We start from the raw sequence: 15,995 nt of genomic DNA, 5'->3' as shown, positions 1-15,995 counted from the left end.
CCTGACCAGGAACCGAACCGCAACCTAGGCATGTGCCCTGGCTGGGAATCGAACCAGCGACTTTTTGCTTTGCCAGATGATGCCCAACCAACTGAGCCACACTGGTCAGGACCAAGGTACATTCTTATTAGTGCTCACATAGTGAGGAAGAAATAGTGGCCCAGAGGCTCCAGAGACTTGCTCAAGGTTGTAGGGCCAGAAAGAAAGTCTGTGACTCCAGATTCCACATTCCTTTCACTGTGTCCCATGTGTACTTATGTACTTATGGCTCTTACCAAAATGTCTTCAGAATCGTGACCATTGCTGAGAGACAGTCCATTTAACTGTTGTTGCAACTGTCCCATGACCTGAGGCAGGTCTCGTGATGGAATAAACCAGTCTTGGTCTTCTTCATCCAGCATCTCCTGGAAGCACCGGTCCAAAAAATCCTGCTCCTGCAGCTCCTCCTCCACCTGGCAAGCAAAGGTGAAGAGCTCAGTCTCACTGTCCCAGTGGCACTCTTCCAGTTCTCCTCCACCTCTTTCTTTCAGAGCTTATTACTCCAAGATTAACAATGATCTTGCATGTCATTTACTAAGAATTAAGATGCTTCCAATGACTAGCTGGAGAAAATATAATTTTTAACTTTTTCAACCAAAGTCCATCAAAGCAGGACTAAGAAAATAGTTATTCAAAGTAGCAAAAATTCTTCACAGATCTTCCAAGGTCTCTAAATATGTGACACAGATATTTCCCATTTATATGGCACTTAACAAAAGTCATTTTTAAAGCTTAAAATTCTTTTCTCAATTTTGTTAAGAAGCAACTCTTCCTAAATTTCCCATTTTACAACTATAAATACAGGAACTCTGTAACTAGACTACTACCTGGAGAGTGGACATTACATCAAAACAAACTCTCAGCCTCTGGCCACTTTTCTGATAATGAGGCCCCCAAGGGAGAAAAACACTGCAGAACCTTAGAAAGAATACTTTAAAAAAATATTTTATTTATTTATAGTTAGAGGGGAAGGGAAGGAGAGAAGGAGAGAAACATGAATGTATGTTTGCCTCTCGTGAGTCCCCCGCTGGGAACCGGCCCGCAACGGAGGCACGTGCCCCAACCAGGAACCGAACTGCGATCATGTGGTTCACAGGCCCGCGCTCAATCCACTGCGCTACACCAGCCAGGGCAGAAAGAATACTTTTTGACATACCAGTAGAAAATGTCATCAATGTAGTATTCTTTCAAAGCAAGAAATAATATGAATATTTAAACAACTCGAAATTTCTTAAAGATGGCTCTAAACTAAAGCAATATATATCTAGGATATTTCGTATCTATTTGCAATCATTGTTAACTCTTACAAAAGAATTCATTCTGCAGACTGTGTGATTCTAACAGGCCTCCTGTTTTACATTTGGCCCTCCCATTTCCCACAGTGAGGCTGGTGACAAATTCACAGCTCACTCATGCCACAACCATAGAGGGTCCAGCACAAACAATCACCCAAATTAGCTAATACACTTAACCTCATGAATTCAGAGGAAGAGTTACTGGTAGCAAGACTCAAAAGTAGTATTCAACAATTATAAATAACAACACTTTTTTTTTATTTTTATTGTATTTATTTATTTATTTATCTTTAGAGGGGAAGGAGAGAGGGAGAGAAACATCAATGTAGGGTTGCCTTTCGTGCGTCCCCTGCTGGGAGTTGGCCTGCAGGGAACCAGACTGCAACCCAGGCATGTGCCCTGACTGGGAATCGAACCGCGATCGTCTGGTGCGCAGGCCCGAGCTCAATCCACTGAGCTACACCAGCCAGGGCCATAACAACACTTTTTTAAAAATTTCAAGTTAATTAGAAAGTTATAAAGTACTTAAAACAACAATAACCACAAAATATTTCCAAGCCACAAGATTTAACGTGACTACTCAAGATCTGCCCTGACTCTCTCCAAAAGCATAACAGTGTGTTCCCCATATTAAATCTATCCTTATCCTGCCCTGCCTGGTGTGGCTCAGTGGATTGGGTGCCAGCCTATGAACCAAAGGGTCACTGGTTCCATTCCCAGTCAGGGCACATGCCTGGGTTGTGGGCCAGGTTCCCAAAAGGGGGTATATGAGAGGCAACCACACACTGATGTTTCTCTCCCTTGCTTTCTCCCCTTCCCCCCAAATAAAAAATAAATAAATCTATCCTTATCCACAGGTACAACCCCCGACAGCACTAAGCTGTTCAGTTAATACTGTATATCCGTTCTCCAATGCCATATAGAGCCATGTAACTATTTAACATGTAGTTATCATGTAATGTCCCCAGAAGGGATGTGAGAACTTAGCATCACTTGGTTAAAAGGAGATCCCTTGTCGTGGCCTTCAGCTCTCTCCCTTTCCCAGCGGCTAGACGTCCAGTTATCCTTCGGCTACTCACCTGTCAGTGCCCCAGGGGTGGCAAAGCAACAACATGGAAGGAACTATGTGGTCCACCTATCTACCTGGAATGGCTTACCTTGGGCTGAGCCATTGTTACAGACACAAGACAACGACGAATTACTGCTGAATCTTTGTTGAAGCAGCCTAGCCTTTCCCCCACTCTATTGCACCCTCAGCTAACTCAGGCTCACACTTTGCCAGCTCCTGAGTTCCTATCTGGGGCATGCCAGGTTGGTCTATTTTCACAAAACTGCTGTTTCCCAGAAGTCTATACCAGATCACCATGGCGTTAGATCCTCTTAGTCAATGTGGTAGAAAAACATCACAATCTTCCTGCAAAGTACTGTGGTCTCTTACCAGTTGAAAGTGCTTCCTAGTCAGCTCAGACCCGGAGAGCTGGACTCCATGTATTTTTAAGTTATTCTAAAGCCAATGGCCCATTTCTTTTGTAACAGACTGACAATAAAGTATTAGAGCTGCTGAGTTATATACATCATTGTCCTTCCACTTCTTTCTTTACCTGTCTGTTAAAATCCTCTTCATTCTCCATCCACATATACTCTGCAAATGGGTTTTCCTTCTCATCGTGTCCATTTAACCCCTGGTCCTCTTTGGATTTTATGATGGGTGATGTGTTTACCACACTGGAGCCATTCATTATGATAGAACCTAAACAGAAGCAAAAGAAAAAATAAAATGCTACAAGGATCAAGGAAAGGAAAACCTATAACATTCAGATTCTTCCAGAAGCTTCTGAAGTTCTAAGTCAAAGTTATTAACTACATATGAATGCAAACTGCTAATCTGTACCTGTTAAAAAACTAACCATGTCCTGTAGTTATCAACTATACAGATGTATAATTCTTTAAAAGTTTAAAGAAAAAAAGATGTCCTGTTTCTGCCACTGTGGAGCTTGTGAAGGCCTGCTGTGAACAGGACTTCTATGACGACAAATACATCTGAAAGGCTGTGTTCCAAGGCCATTTTTGCTGGCTATAAGAGGGGGCTCTGGAACCAGAGAGAGCACACAGCTCTTCTCAAAATTATACACGTTTATGCTCGAGATGAAACTGAACTCTGTCTAGGCAAGAGATGTGGTTACTTCCTGGTGGCAAATCGAACAAAACCAGTCAGTCACCTGGGGAAAGGTAACTCTCGCTCATGGAAACAGTGGTGTGGCTCGTGCTAAATTCCAAAGCAACCTTCCTGCTAAGGCAACTGGACACAGAATCTGTAATCTGTACCCCTCAAGGACTTAACATTTATTGAAAAGTAAATAAATAAAATGGATTTGTTCTCTTGTAAAAAGGAAGGAAAGAAGAAAGGAAGGGAGAGAGGGAGGGAAGAAGGGGAAAAACAATAACATGTCTAGGGTTCCTTAGCCTTTCTAGGCAAGTGGTGGTGGGGGAATCTTTTCAAAAGCAAATTCCATAGGTTCTAGAACCTAATCAAGATCACACAGCTTCCTTGATGTCTAAACAAGAAAACACATTATTTTTTTAAGTGTATTTTATTGATTATACTATTACAGTTTTCCCAATTTTCCCCATTCTATCCTGCACCCCCCACCCCTCCAGCCAGTCCCTCTACTTAATTCATGTCCATGGGCTGTGCATATAAGTTCTTTGACTTCTGTTTCCTAAACCATTCTCAACCTCTCCCCGTCTATTTTATGCCTACCGGTTATACTTATTCCCTGTACCTTCCCCTCATTCTTCTCCTCTCCCTGCCCACTGAAAACCCTCCATGTGATCTCCATTTCTCTGATTCTGTTCCTGTTCTAGTTGTTTGCTTAGTTTTTGTTTTCATCTCTTTTTTTTTTTAGGTTCAGTTGTTGATAGTTCTGAGTTTGTTGCCATTTTACTGTTCATAGTTTTTGATCTTCTTCTATTTCTTAGATAAGTCCCTTTAACATTTCATATAGTAAGGGCTTGGTGATGATGAACTCCTTGAACTTGACCTTATCTGGGAAGCACTTTATCTTCCCTTCCATTTTAAATGAAAGCTTTGCTGGAGGGAGTAATCTTGGATGTAGGTCCTTGTTTTTCATGACTTGGAATACTTCTTTCCAGCCCCTTCTTGCCTGGAAGGTCTTTTGAGAAATCCACTGACAGTCTGATGGGAACTCCTTTGTAGGTGACTGTCCCCTTATCTCTTGCTGCTTCTAGAATTCTCTCCTCTATTTTAATCTTGGGTAACTTAATGATGATGTGCCTTGGTGTGGTCCTCCTTCAGTCCAATTTCTTTGGGACTCTCTGGGCTTCCTGGACTTCCTGGAAGTCTATTTCCTTTTTCAGATTGGGGAAGTGTATTTTATTGATTATACTATTACAGTTTTCCCAATTTTTCTCAAATAATTTTTCATTATTTGTTCAAATAAGTTTTCAACTTCTTGCTCTTTTTCTTCTCCTTCTGGCACCCCTATGATATGGATGTTGGAATGGTTAAAGTTGTCCTAAAAGTTCCTAAGCCTCTCCTCCTTTTTTTTGAATTCTTGTTTTTGCACTCTGTTCCGGTTGGATGTTTATTTCTTCCTTTTGTTCCAGACTGTTGATTTGAGTCCTGGTTTCCTTCCCTTCACTATTGATTTCCTGTATATTTTGCTTTATTTCACTTTGGGTAGCCTTCATTTGTTCCTTCATTTTTCGACCAAGCTCAGTCAGTTCTGTGAGCATTCTGATTACCAGTGTTTTGAGCTCTGCGTCAGATAGGTTGGCTACCTCCTTGTTGTTTAGCTCTTTTTCTGGAGTTTTGCTCTGTTCTTTCATTTGGGCCCTATTTCTTTGTCTTGGGGCACCCGTTTAGTTGTAAGGGGGCGGGGCCCTAGGTATTCTCCAGGGCAGGGCAACCCTCTTTGCTGCATTGTGGCACTGTCTTAGGGGGAGGAGTCAGAGAGGGAACATTGCAGCTCTCTTGCTGGCTCTAGCCCCACTTTCCAAGGAACTGTCATGTGAGACTGGGGGTTTTTCTGGCTGTGGTAACCCTTGAGGTAGTTTACAGCTAGCTTGAGTCTTTAGTTTCCCATTCAAGCCAGCCCCACCTTGCTCCCTCGGCCCACCGCCTTGTTCTGGGTCCTCTCCGCCTGCCCAGCTGCCCGTCTCCAGTCCCTCCTACGGGTCTGGTGCATGTTTCTTTAAATCCTGGGTTGTCAGAGTTCCATGCAGTTTGATTTTCTGGCACTTCTGGTTGTTTATTGTGTTTATATTGGTTGTAATCTTCCTTTTGGTTGTACAAGGAAGCGAAGAGTTTCTACCTACGGCTCCAGCTTGGCCAGAACTAAGGAAATGCATTCTTAATAAGCATTGTAAGCAACTGTCTCTTATTTTGATTCTTGTTTTTCTTTAGAACATATTTCAAAAAATAATACAGCTTCATTGTATTGATAAGCAAAAAGAAGAAAATTAAGGTCACCAGTTGTTCAGCTAACCAGAGTAAAGAATGATTGACAATGCAGTGTATATAACCTTCCTGACATCCCTACTGTATTTGCGTATACAGAAATACACACTCTCCAAGTATCCATTCTTATAGTAACAGCATGATGTACCATCACTTGCTTTTACTCATTTCTATGTTAACGTAGCCATGCTGTCTTTGGGGGTGTTTCTAATGTTTCTATACTATAAAAGTTCCATGAACTTCTTGTGCTCATTTTTTCTAATGATTGCTTTAGGATAACTCCTAGGAATAGAACTGCTATATTAGAAAGTATGTTCTTTTCTTTTAAGGCTCTTAATTTATTGTCACCCTGCCATAAGAATTTAAATTCCCATCAGTAGTATGTGATTGTTCCTCTGCATTCATGAGTATTATTATTTTTTTAAACCACTGCCAATATCATAAGAGAAAACTTGCAATTTATTGTGTATACTTACATTTCTTTGATTTTTACTGAGGCTGAATATTTTGAGACATACTTATACCTTTTATATTTCTTGTTTTATAATTTTTCTGATAAAGTACTTTGCCCATTTTTCTATCAGAGTATATATCTTTTCCTTATCTTTTGAATAACTTTTATTATATTTTTCATAATTTTAATTTTCTATAAAATAACTTGTAAGTTAAAATATTTTATTTATTTGCTTAATTTTGGGGTGGCAGTGTTACTGGCCTTAATTTTTGTCTATAGTTTGTGTGAGTGTCTGTCTGTTCATGGCTTTTTTTTAAAGACTTTTTTTAAAGGTTTTATTTATTTATTTTTAGAGAGAGGGAAAGGGAGGGAGAAAGAGAGGGAGACAAACATTGATGTGCAAGAGATATGCGAGAGATACGTTGATCAGTTAGTTGCCTCTCACTTGCCCCCAACTGGGGACCTGGCCCACAACTCTGTCATGTGCCCTCACTGGGAATTGAACTGGTGACCTTTCAGTTCTCAGGCTGGTGCTCAATCCACTAAGCCACACCAGCTAGAGCTTGTACATACATATTTCTAAAAATTGTTCACACGTTGGCTTCTAAATCTATTTTGATATGTTTGCAATCATCTGGAATGTGTCTTCTGTTAGTTACATTCTAACCATTCTTCAAAAACCATTGTAGTCTCTACTCAAACTCTTCCCTGCTCTACACTCTTGAACCTAGTAGACGTGGTGTTAATATTACTTTACTGTTCTGTTTCATAGGCATAAACTTTTCTCATTGTAAACGGATTCTCAATTCCCAAAAAGCAAGATGGAGGTTCATACATTTTGTACTTCACCTCAATGTTAGGAACTTTATAAATGTCCGTGGATCACTATACCTAGCCAACTTTCCCTTTCTATCCCATCTCCAATTTTCTTTAACAAATTATATCCTCATTCATTTTCATCTTGGCAGCAGTCATGAAAAAGTTCTTTGTTTCTGGGTAAATTTTTAACACTAAAAAATTACTGTTTACTCCCCTGTAAAATTTTTGCAATTTTCTAACCTGATATGGACATTTTGTAAAACTGTGGAGAGTAAAGAATAGACTGAAAAACAACTACTGATAGTTGAAAAAGTATTTCATTTAAGACAGAACCCATTTAATTCACTGTTGGTATAAACAGGGCACCTAGTACCAAATGTATCAGTTTAACATATTTTAAATACAGACAAAAGAAATCACTAGCAATAGTATGATGCTCCATCATTTGCTTTTTTTCATTTGTATGTTAATATTGCCCTACTGTGTTAGGTGTGTTTTTGATGTTTTTGTACTAAAAAGGTTGCCTTTATATTCCAAATCCAGCTCCATAATAATAATTCTATAACTCTACAGAAGAGAGAAAAACAGTTCTTTATTTTTACCACTTCCATTTTCAGCACAACAATGGTAGAAGCAAATCTGCTCTAAATGCCAGGGCAACTGTGAGTAAGTAGGCTACTCCTCAGCACGGTGATTCTTAGAGACCCTGATCCTCACTGGGTAGCAGGCTGTACATATTATATTTCCAAAGATTCATTCGCCAGTTGCTTACAGCCAGCACAACAACTGTCTTTAGTAACATGAAAATCACTCACAGAGAGGCAGAGTTCAGTTTTCTAAAACATTTGGCTTTCCTCCCAAAATAAATCTGTAAGGAAAAAGGGAAGGCAGAGGAAAAAAGAACAGAAAACATTTCTAATTCAAGAAGAAGGTGGAACACAGAGAGCAAATTGCAGGATGTAGTTGTTCATGAGAAAAGGAAAAAAAATTCCCATAATCTCAACATGGGGGTGTTCCCCAAATTAACACACTTTAGAAAAGCTGCAAACACTGAGATACAGGACAGCTGGTACTGGGAAAGTGGTTTCCTTACAGCTGGCTGCACAGTGTTAATTTGCACTTTATACCACTCTACCTGTGTTTTCCACACAATTGGGAAGTTTGGTTTCTCTTAATACCAGCGATCCAACAACTTAATTTGAATAGTGGTTAACAACTTAACAAGTTGTTATCTTAACAACTTTAATATCTATGCTCTGACTTAAGGCACACAATCTGTCCAGCCTCACTCTAAAAAACTATCCAGACATTTCTATAGTAAGAACAATGAAGGTACTAGATTCAGGGGTTAAGCACCCTGAGTTGCTGGGTTAGTTCAAGAACAACACTCATTTGTGGGGTCACTGGGTGACAGTGAAGTGGTGCTTAATGTGCCCCTCGACTTTAGTACAGGGTGGCGATGGGGAGACTTTGATGGAGACTGGAGACTCCCAGGAAGTAAGGCATTTGAGGAATGCCCTCCACCTTGGGAAAGACACTGGGTAAGACAGGATCATTGCCTGGAGCACCCCCAACTTTCCTGCTTCCAGAGGTGGGTGTAACATTCTCCCTTTCCCCAAGTCTTCTCCAGCTCACCATCCACCATGCTTACCTGCTAAGAGCACAATGTTTCTCTAACCATCCTACTGTGACCTTTCACATTCACCATTTCACTTGATCCTCACCCACACAAATGCACACATGGATACACATCATTATGGTACTGTAGTGTAGCAGGGACAAAAAATGAAATGCCTCCAAAGCTTCCAGAGATGTGGGAAGTGCTTGTTTACATAAGGAGGATCGCAAATCAGAAGGCTGTCATGTTGTTGCATATTGCCATGGAAGAGGAGAGGAGAGGAGAGGATCATGTGACCAAGAATTGAATCCTGTTAATAACCATGTGAGTGAATTATAAGTTCATCTTCCCCCAATCAAGTCTTCCAATAAGACAGCCATCCCAGTTGACGGCATGACTGTAACTTCAGGAGAGTCTGAGGTAGAGGCACCTAGCTAAGCTGCTCTCAGATTCATGGCCCACAGAAACTGTGAGATAAGAAATGTTTGTTGTTTTAACCTGCTAAGCTTTGTGGTAAGTTGTTACATAGTAACAAATAACTAATGCAGACACTCACTAAACAATGACAACCAGCTCTGCCACACAATCAGTTGCCACATCTTTTTCCTTCTCTACTGAGAGGGCAAATGTGCAGTGTAAAGTGGGTCATTGGTCCAGAAGTTCTCTACAATTATAGCGACAGTAGGTAAAAAAGCTGATGTCTGGTCTGTGTCTATATTACCACATGACATCTAAGAAGTACTTGAAATTTACTCCCCCTCCACCTCACTTTCCCTCTTCTATACACAGCAAATAGGCCAAAAATGGAAAATAGCTGTCATTTTGGCTGAAGAGAGAAAAACATGTAGCTCTGTTCATAGTCAAAATAGAGGTACTAAGGCCTGCCAACCAGTTGATTTAGCATTTTACTATGGTCAAGGATTCATATCTAAAATGGCTTGTAATAGGGGATTTGGTTCTCAGCAATAAAGAATTTTAGGGCTTGGCTGGTGTGCCTCCATGGATTGAGTGCTGGCCTGCAAACCAAAGGATCACAGGTTCGATTCCCAGAGTACTGACTGGGTTGCAGACAAGGCCCCCAGTAGGGGGCGTGTGAGAAGCAACCACGCACCGATGTTTTCCTCCCTCTTTCTTTCTCCCTCCCCCTCGCTCTAAAAATAAATAAATGAAGTTTAAAAATACTATTAAAAAAAGTTTAGTGCTTTTAATGTCTCTAGGACATTTCCAGAATATGTGCTTCATCAATGTAACACTTTAAACTCCCACAACCTTTCAGATCCAACAGGCTTACAGCAAAATCTAGCTACTGTTTAAGTCTAAATGAGATTTGGGACTTTCGACTGAATTGCCTGAAAAAAGTTTATTGAATAAGAAAAAGAAGATGAAAAATATGAACAGTGAAAGGACAGCAAACACCCAGTTATTAACAACCACACCTAAAACAAAAGCAAACTAAGAGGACAGCTAGATCAGGAGTGGAAACATAGAAATGAAGAACACATGGAGGGTTAGAAACAGGGGGGTGGGAGGGGGAGAAGGGGGGAGAAGGCACAGAAAATAACATAGATGGTAGGTAGAAAATAGATAGGGGGAGGGCGAGAATAGTGGGGGAAATATAGAATCTAAAGAACTTGAGACACGTGGTTATAAACTAAGGGGGGGAGAATGGTGGGGGAGGGAGGGTGCAGGTGGAGGGGATTGAAGGGGGGAATAGAACAACTGTAATGGTATAATCAATAAAATATATTTTAAAAAATAAATAAAATAAAATAAAATGTGAATTAGGTTAAAAAAAGAGTTTATTGAACAGTGGATATAAAAACTAGTCTTTACTGTCTCCTACAGTTTTGTTAACTTCATTCAGTCTGGTTAATACCATTTTTAAAAAGTTAAATATTGTGAATAACAGTTTTAAATTTTATTTTACTTCAAATACACTGCCACTAGACACAGGTTTTGTCCATTCTTAGTTATATCTAGATGCACTCGCTCATTAATATCTGACTGCCTGCTGGCACTGGCCAACTATGCTCGAGGTGCTTCAACAGGCTACACAGTCCTCGCCCTGGTAGTATTTACATTTTCTCAGGAGAGACATAAGCAACTAAGAAAAACAGTGATCCCTGTTACAAAAGAAGTAGTAAATGGGACTATGAGAAAACAGGAGAGGGATCCAATTAAGTGCAGGAGTGAGGGATTTAAAAAAGGTTTCCCTGAGCAAGTAACATACTCATACCTAAAGAATATAAGTTAGCTAGCAATAGACAGACAGAAAAAAAGAACATGCAAAGACTTAGAGGAAGGAAAGAACTTTCAGGAACTAAAAGGACGTGGGTATGCACAGAGTCGGAGGGTCAAAGGAGAACCACTAAGAGAAAGGCCCGGAAGAGCGCTGAAGCAGACAGGGTCAGATGGGGCAGGATGTTAGAGACTACATGAAGGATTTTGGATTTCATCCTAAAGGCAATGAAAACCATTAAAAAGGATTCTAGACACCACAGCAACATGATTCAATTTATATTTGTACATAACTCAGGCTGATATATGGAAAATAGACTGGGCAGACTGAGAGTGAGTAATGGGAGACCAGTAAGGAAGCTAATGTACTACTCCAGATGAAAGAAAACCGGTGGCTGCTTGGACCGAGTAATGGTAGCACGAGAGTGAGCAGGCAGATTCCAAAACTATTTTCGGTTGTCTGTGGTCATGAACTTATGTGGGGAGACAGGAGGAGAAAAGTATCAAGGATAACTTTGGCATAAGCAACTGGGTAGATGGGAATGTCATCACTGAGCTAAGGAACTCTGTGGGAAGGGCAAACTTTTCTTGGGTGGTGATGGGGAGTGGGTTTAAAAAGGGTGATGAGTTCTATTTTGGAGATGTTAAATTTGTAATGCCTCTGAAACACTCAAATGGTGATGTTAAGCAGGCTGTCTACATGCATCAAGAACTGGAGTGGTCTGGATAAACATAAAAATCTGGTAACAGAAGCCGTGGGACCAGAAGATAGCACCTAGGGATGAAGGACAAAATGAGATGAGAAGGAGGTCCAAGACCCAGACCTGATGTGTGTGCACATTTTCTTATTTATCTATTTCTTTATTTACGGTTTTTTCTTGTTGCTTGCTTTTTTCATTTAGAAATGTTATTTTGTTGTCGACACTATTACAAATGGTATGTGCACATTTTAAAGATTTTATTTATTTATTTATTTTTAGAGCGAGTGGAAGGGAAGGAGAAAGAGGGAGAGAAACATCTATGTGTGGTTGCCTCTTGCATGCCCCCTACTGGGGACCTGGCCAGCAACCCAGGCACGTGCCCTGACTGGAAACTGAATGGGAGATCCTTTGGTTTGCAGTCCGAGCTCAATCCACTGAGCCACACCAGCCAGGGCTGGTGTGTACACATTTTGAAAAGTCAGGTAGAGGAGGACGATAATATAGAAAAGGAGACTAAGAAGCCAGATTTTTAAGAAGGAAACCAGAAGAGTGTGTCATCACAGAAATCCACACTGGGAAAACAGAACCCCAGTATGGAGAGTTGGATGGTAGCACCCCTAGCCCCTAGAAGTACCCCTGTGAAGGGTACTTTGTATAGAATAGGGGTCTTTGCAGCTATAACTAAATTAAGGACCTTGAGGTAAATAAATCACCCTGGATTGTTCTAATAGGCCCCTAATCCAGTAAGTGTCCCGATTAGAGAAAAGCAGAGGGAGATTTGAGACAGAGGGAAGAGAAGGGGGGAATGTGATCACGGAGGCAGAGATTGGAGTAAAGTGGCCACAAGTCAAGGAATGCAACAGATGAGGAGGCAAAGAACAGACTTTCCCTCTCCCACAGCCTCCAGAGGGAGTGCAGCCTGCCAGCCCTTGATTCTGACTTCTGGCCTCCAGAACTGTCAGAGAGTATGTTGTTTTAAGCTCCCAGTTTGTGGTGATTTGTTACAGCAGTGACAGGAAACCAATACACCCAGTAGATAGGTGTGTTGAAGTCAACAGAAGTTGACTTCTGTTTGAAGTCAACACAAAGGTCAAGAGGAAGGCTAAGGAGTGTCCACAGAAATTAGGGCCGTCGAGGTCTCTGATGAGCTTCATAAGAGCAGTTTCCATGAACAGACCTAAGGGTGAAAGCCAAATGGAGGTATGACTTGCAGGTGATGGGAAGTTCTGGATAACACTTTTAAGGAGCTGAGCTGTCAAGGAAAGGGATGAGAATGACCAGAAATTGAAGAGATGACAGGTCCCCGGAAACGTTATTTCTTAAAGGGTGGAGAGTCTAGAGCATGCTTAAATGTTCATAGAAATGGTCTAGTGGAGAGGGAGAGGCTGCAAATGCAGGAGAAAGGAGTAACTAACAGTGTCAGGCACGGGAAGGTAGGAGGGGATACTCATCTGATCTTTTGAATAGCTAACCCATTCCCCTGATTCAAAATCTAAACACCTGGGATTCTTAATCAATAACAGAGAGTTGCATGGTGAGCATAAAGTCATATCCGAGGGAAGGAGAGCAATCGGGAAAGAGATGTGATGGGGAGAGATGTGATGGGGAGAGATGTGGTCCATCACAAAGCCATGGGAAACATCTTTACTCCACGGCAGATTTTACTTCCCTGTGGCAGGAATGCTTATGTTCCCCTAATGCAAGTCTACCTGACTGGACAGTTGCTAACTAAACCTCGCAAACTCCAACTTTGTGACTTTGTTTCATCTTCTAATTTCTCACAGGTATACATACATACCTGTAATGTATAAAGGTATGTATATATACATACACATATTTTAAAGCTTCATAAGCAATACAAAAACAATTTCATAAAGCCTTTTAAATTCATGGAGAACATTTTTATATGGCATGTTATACTCTGCACTAAAATAATCTCTGTCTCCCTGTTTTACAAAGTAAACAAACCCATCAGCTTTTCTACACGATTTGGTGGAAGATCAAGGTGGAAAGGAGGCAGGATAAGTTCAGCTTTTATGGAGGGTGGGTGGGGAGGACAGGTAGGGTCTGTATATAAAGGCTTTAAAATTTTCAGGTCCATCCCTCATTACAATGACCTTGTTTCCTCTATTTCTATTTCATTTGGTTCTCAGAAAAGCTGCATGGACTTTAATGAAAATTAGGGAGTAGCAACCCTGCCAAGCTTTCCTATATTGCCCTCAACACATAATGCTCCATTAGGTATCTTCTATTCGATGTAAGAAAAAGGCTTGCTAGTTGAATATCAATGCCCTGGTTAAGCACACAGAAAACTGAACATACCTGCAATTAGAAATCGACAAGAAGCTCTCAAAAGCTTATTACCCGACAAGCCAAGAGGAAAATTATTTGGGTTTCCTAAAAGAAAATACATTAATAACAAAAATAAATCACAAAGAGAATTTAAACTGAAGGCTGCCAGGTAAGAAAGACAATATAAATAGGATACAATAGAAACTGTATAGGACAATCTCTATTGTGTCCTATACTGACCTATAAAATCGCCCTACTGATGAAATGGGAGTCTGCAAATCTGGATACAAACACTCTGGGAAGACTGACAAGAGCAAACATGATTACTACATAGTCTAGTCCCTAGACCAGAGCCAAGAATATACAAGAGAAGCATACTCAAATAGGATTAAGACTGCATTTATTGGACTTCCGCCAAGATGGAGGCATAGGTGGAAACACTGTACCTTCTCCCACAACCAAGTTTGAATACAACAAAGGTTTGGAGAACAAAGACACATCCAAAAAACAGAAAATTGAATTATACGGAAGTCCAACTACAACTAACCGTTCAACGAGGATGGTAAGAGGGGCAGAGCCAGCAGCGGAGCAGGGTCAGGCAGGACAGATCCCCCGACCTAGGCGCACAAGTGGCCCGGACCCAGTCAGAGTGTGGGGCAGACTGACCGCGGTCGCACATTCGCAGCACAGTGAGACGGACCACGCAGGCCCCAGGGGGCGAGGGCTGACGGCGGTGGCACACTTGCGTGCAGTGGGATGAAACGCGTGGGCCCGGTGACGGGGGCAGCTGCTGCACCTGTGGGGGCTGTGGCGGGAGGTGGCAGACGGATGCCATTGCTCCTCTTTGACCCTACCCCCACATACAGCGTCACAACCCAGCGACTGAGTTGCCCTGCTCTGGTGAAGACCTAGGGCTCCGATCCTGCTACGGAACAGGCACGAACAGCCCAAAAGATGGCTCAAGAAGAACTCAAAGTCCCAGAGCCAATAACTCTAAGCGACCAACAGATTGCCAGCCTCTCAGAAGCACAATTCAAGACACTGTTTATCAGGATGCTCACAGAACTGGTTGATTATAGTCACAAATTAGAGGAACATATGAAGGCTAAACTAATTGAAATGAAGGGAGATGTCCAGGAAACCAATAGTGATGGAAAGGAAACTGGGGCTCAAATCAATGGAATGGACCAGAAGGAAGAATGAAACATCCAACCAGAAAGGAAGGAAGAAATGAGAATTCAAAACAATGAGGAGAGGCTTAGGAACCTCCAGGACATCTTTAAACGTTCCAACACCCGGATTATAAGGGTACCAGAAGGGGAAAAGAAACAGCCACCAGTGGAAAACTTATTTGAACAAATAATAAAAGAGAACTTCCCCTGTCTGGCAAAGGAAATAGACTTCCAGGAAATCCAGGAAGCTCAGAGAGTCCCAAAGAAGTTGGACCCAAGAAGGAACACACCAAGGCACATCATAATTACATTAGCCAAGATTAAAATGAAGGAGAGAATCCTAGAAGCAGCAAGAGATAAGGGGACAGTCACCCACAAAGGAGTTCCCATCAGACTGTCAGTGGATTTCTCAAAAGAGACCTTACAGGCAAGAAGGGGCTGGAAAGAAGTATTCCAAGTCATGAAATCCAAAGACCTACAGCCAAGATTGCTCTATCCAGCAAAGCTTTCATTTACAATGGAAGGACAGATAAAGTGCTTCTCAGATAAGGTCAAGTTCAAGGAGTTCATCATCAACAAGCCCTCATTATATGAAATGCTAAAGGGACTTATCTAAGAAAAAGAAGATGAAAAATATGAACAGTGAAAGGACAGCAAACTCACAGTTATTAACAACCACACCTAAAACCAAAGCAAACCTAGAGGACAGCTAGATCAGGAGTGGAACCATAGAAATGAAGAACACATGGAGGGTTAGCAACAGGGGAGTGGGAGGAGGAGAAGGGGGGAGAAGGTACAGAAAATAGCATAGACAGTAGGTAGAAAATAGATAGGGGGAGGGCAAGAATAGTGGGGGAAATATAGAATCTTTTTTTTAATCTTTTTTT

General features: G+C 41.3%; 1 protein-coding gene across 3 annotated transcripts in view; it reads right to left on the bottom strand.

Annotated features, from left to right (window-relative positions):
* The window catches only part of PAIP2B (poly(A) binding protein interacting protein 2B), a 40,720-nt gene that overhangs the window by 7,663 nt on the left and 17,062 nt on the right, over positions 1 to 15,995 (bottom strand). For 2 of the 3 annotated variants that reach the window (XM_037048129.1, XM_037048128.1), the window contains exons 3-4: positions 2,936 to 3,084; positions 276 to 452 (exon numbers count right to left, since the gene is read on the bottom strand). In XM_037048129.1, the coding sequence (XP_036904024.1) occupies positions 276 to 452; positions 2,936 to 3,073 (315 nt within the window). In that variant the 5' untranslated portion in view covers positions 3,074 to 3,084. Of the gene's footprint in view, positions 1 to 275; positions 453 to 2,935; positions 3,085 to 13,966; positions 13,989 to 15,995 lie in introns of those variants that run through there. The other variant, XM_037048130.1, reaches the window with a different exon arrangement.

This window comes from Sturnira hondurensis, unplaced genomic scaffold (assembly GCF_014824575.4).
Source record: "Sturnira hondurensis isolate 20B ecotype Veracruz unplaced genomic scaffold, ASM1482457v3 Scaffold0006413, whole genome shotgun sequence".
Lineage (NCBI taxonomy): Eukaryota > Metazoa > Chordata > Mammalia > Chiroptera > Phyllostomidae > Sturnira > Sturnira hondurensis.
This window is presented reverse-complemented; position numbering and strand designations above follow the sequence as displayed.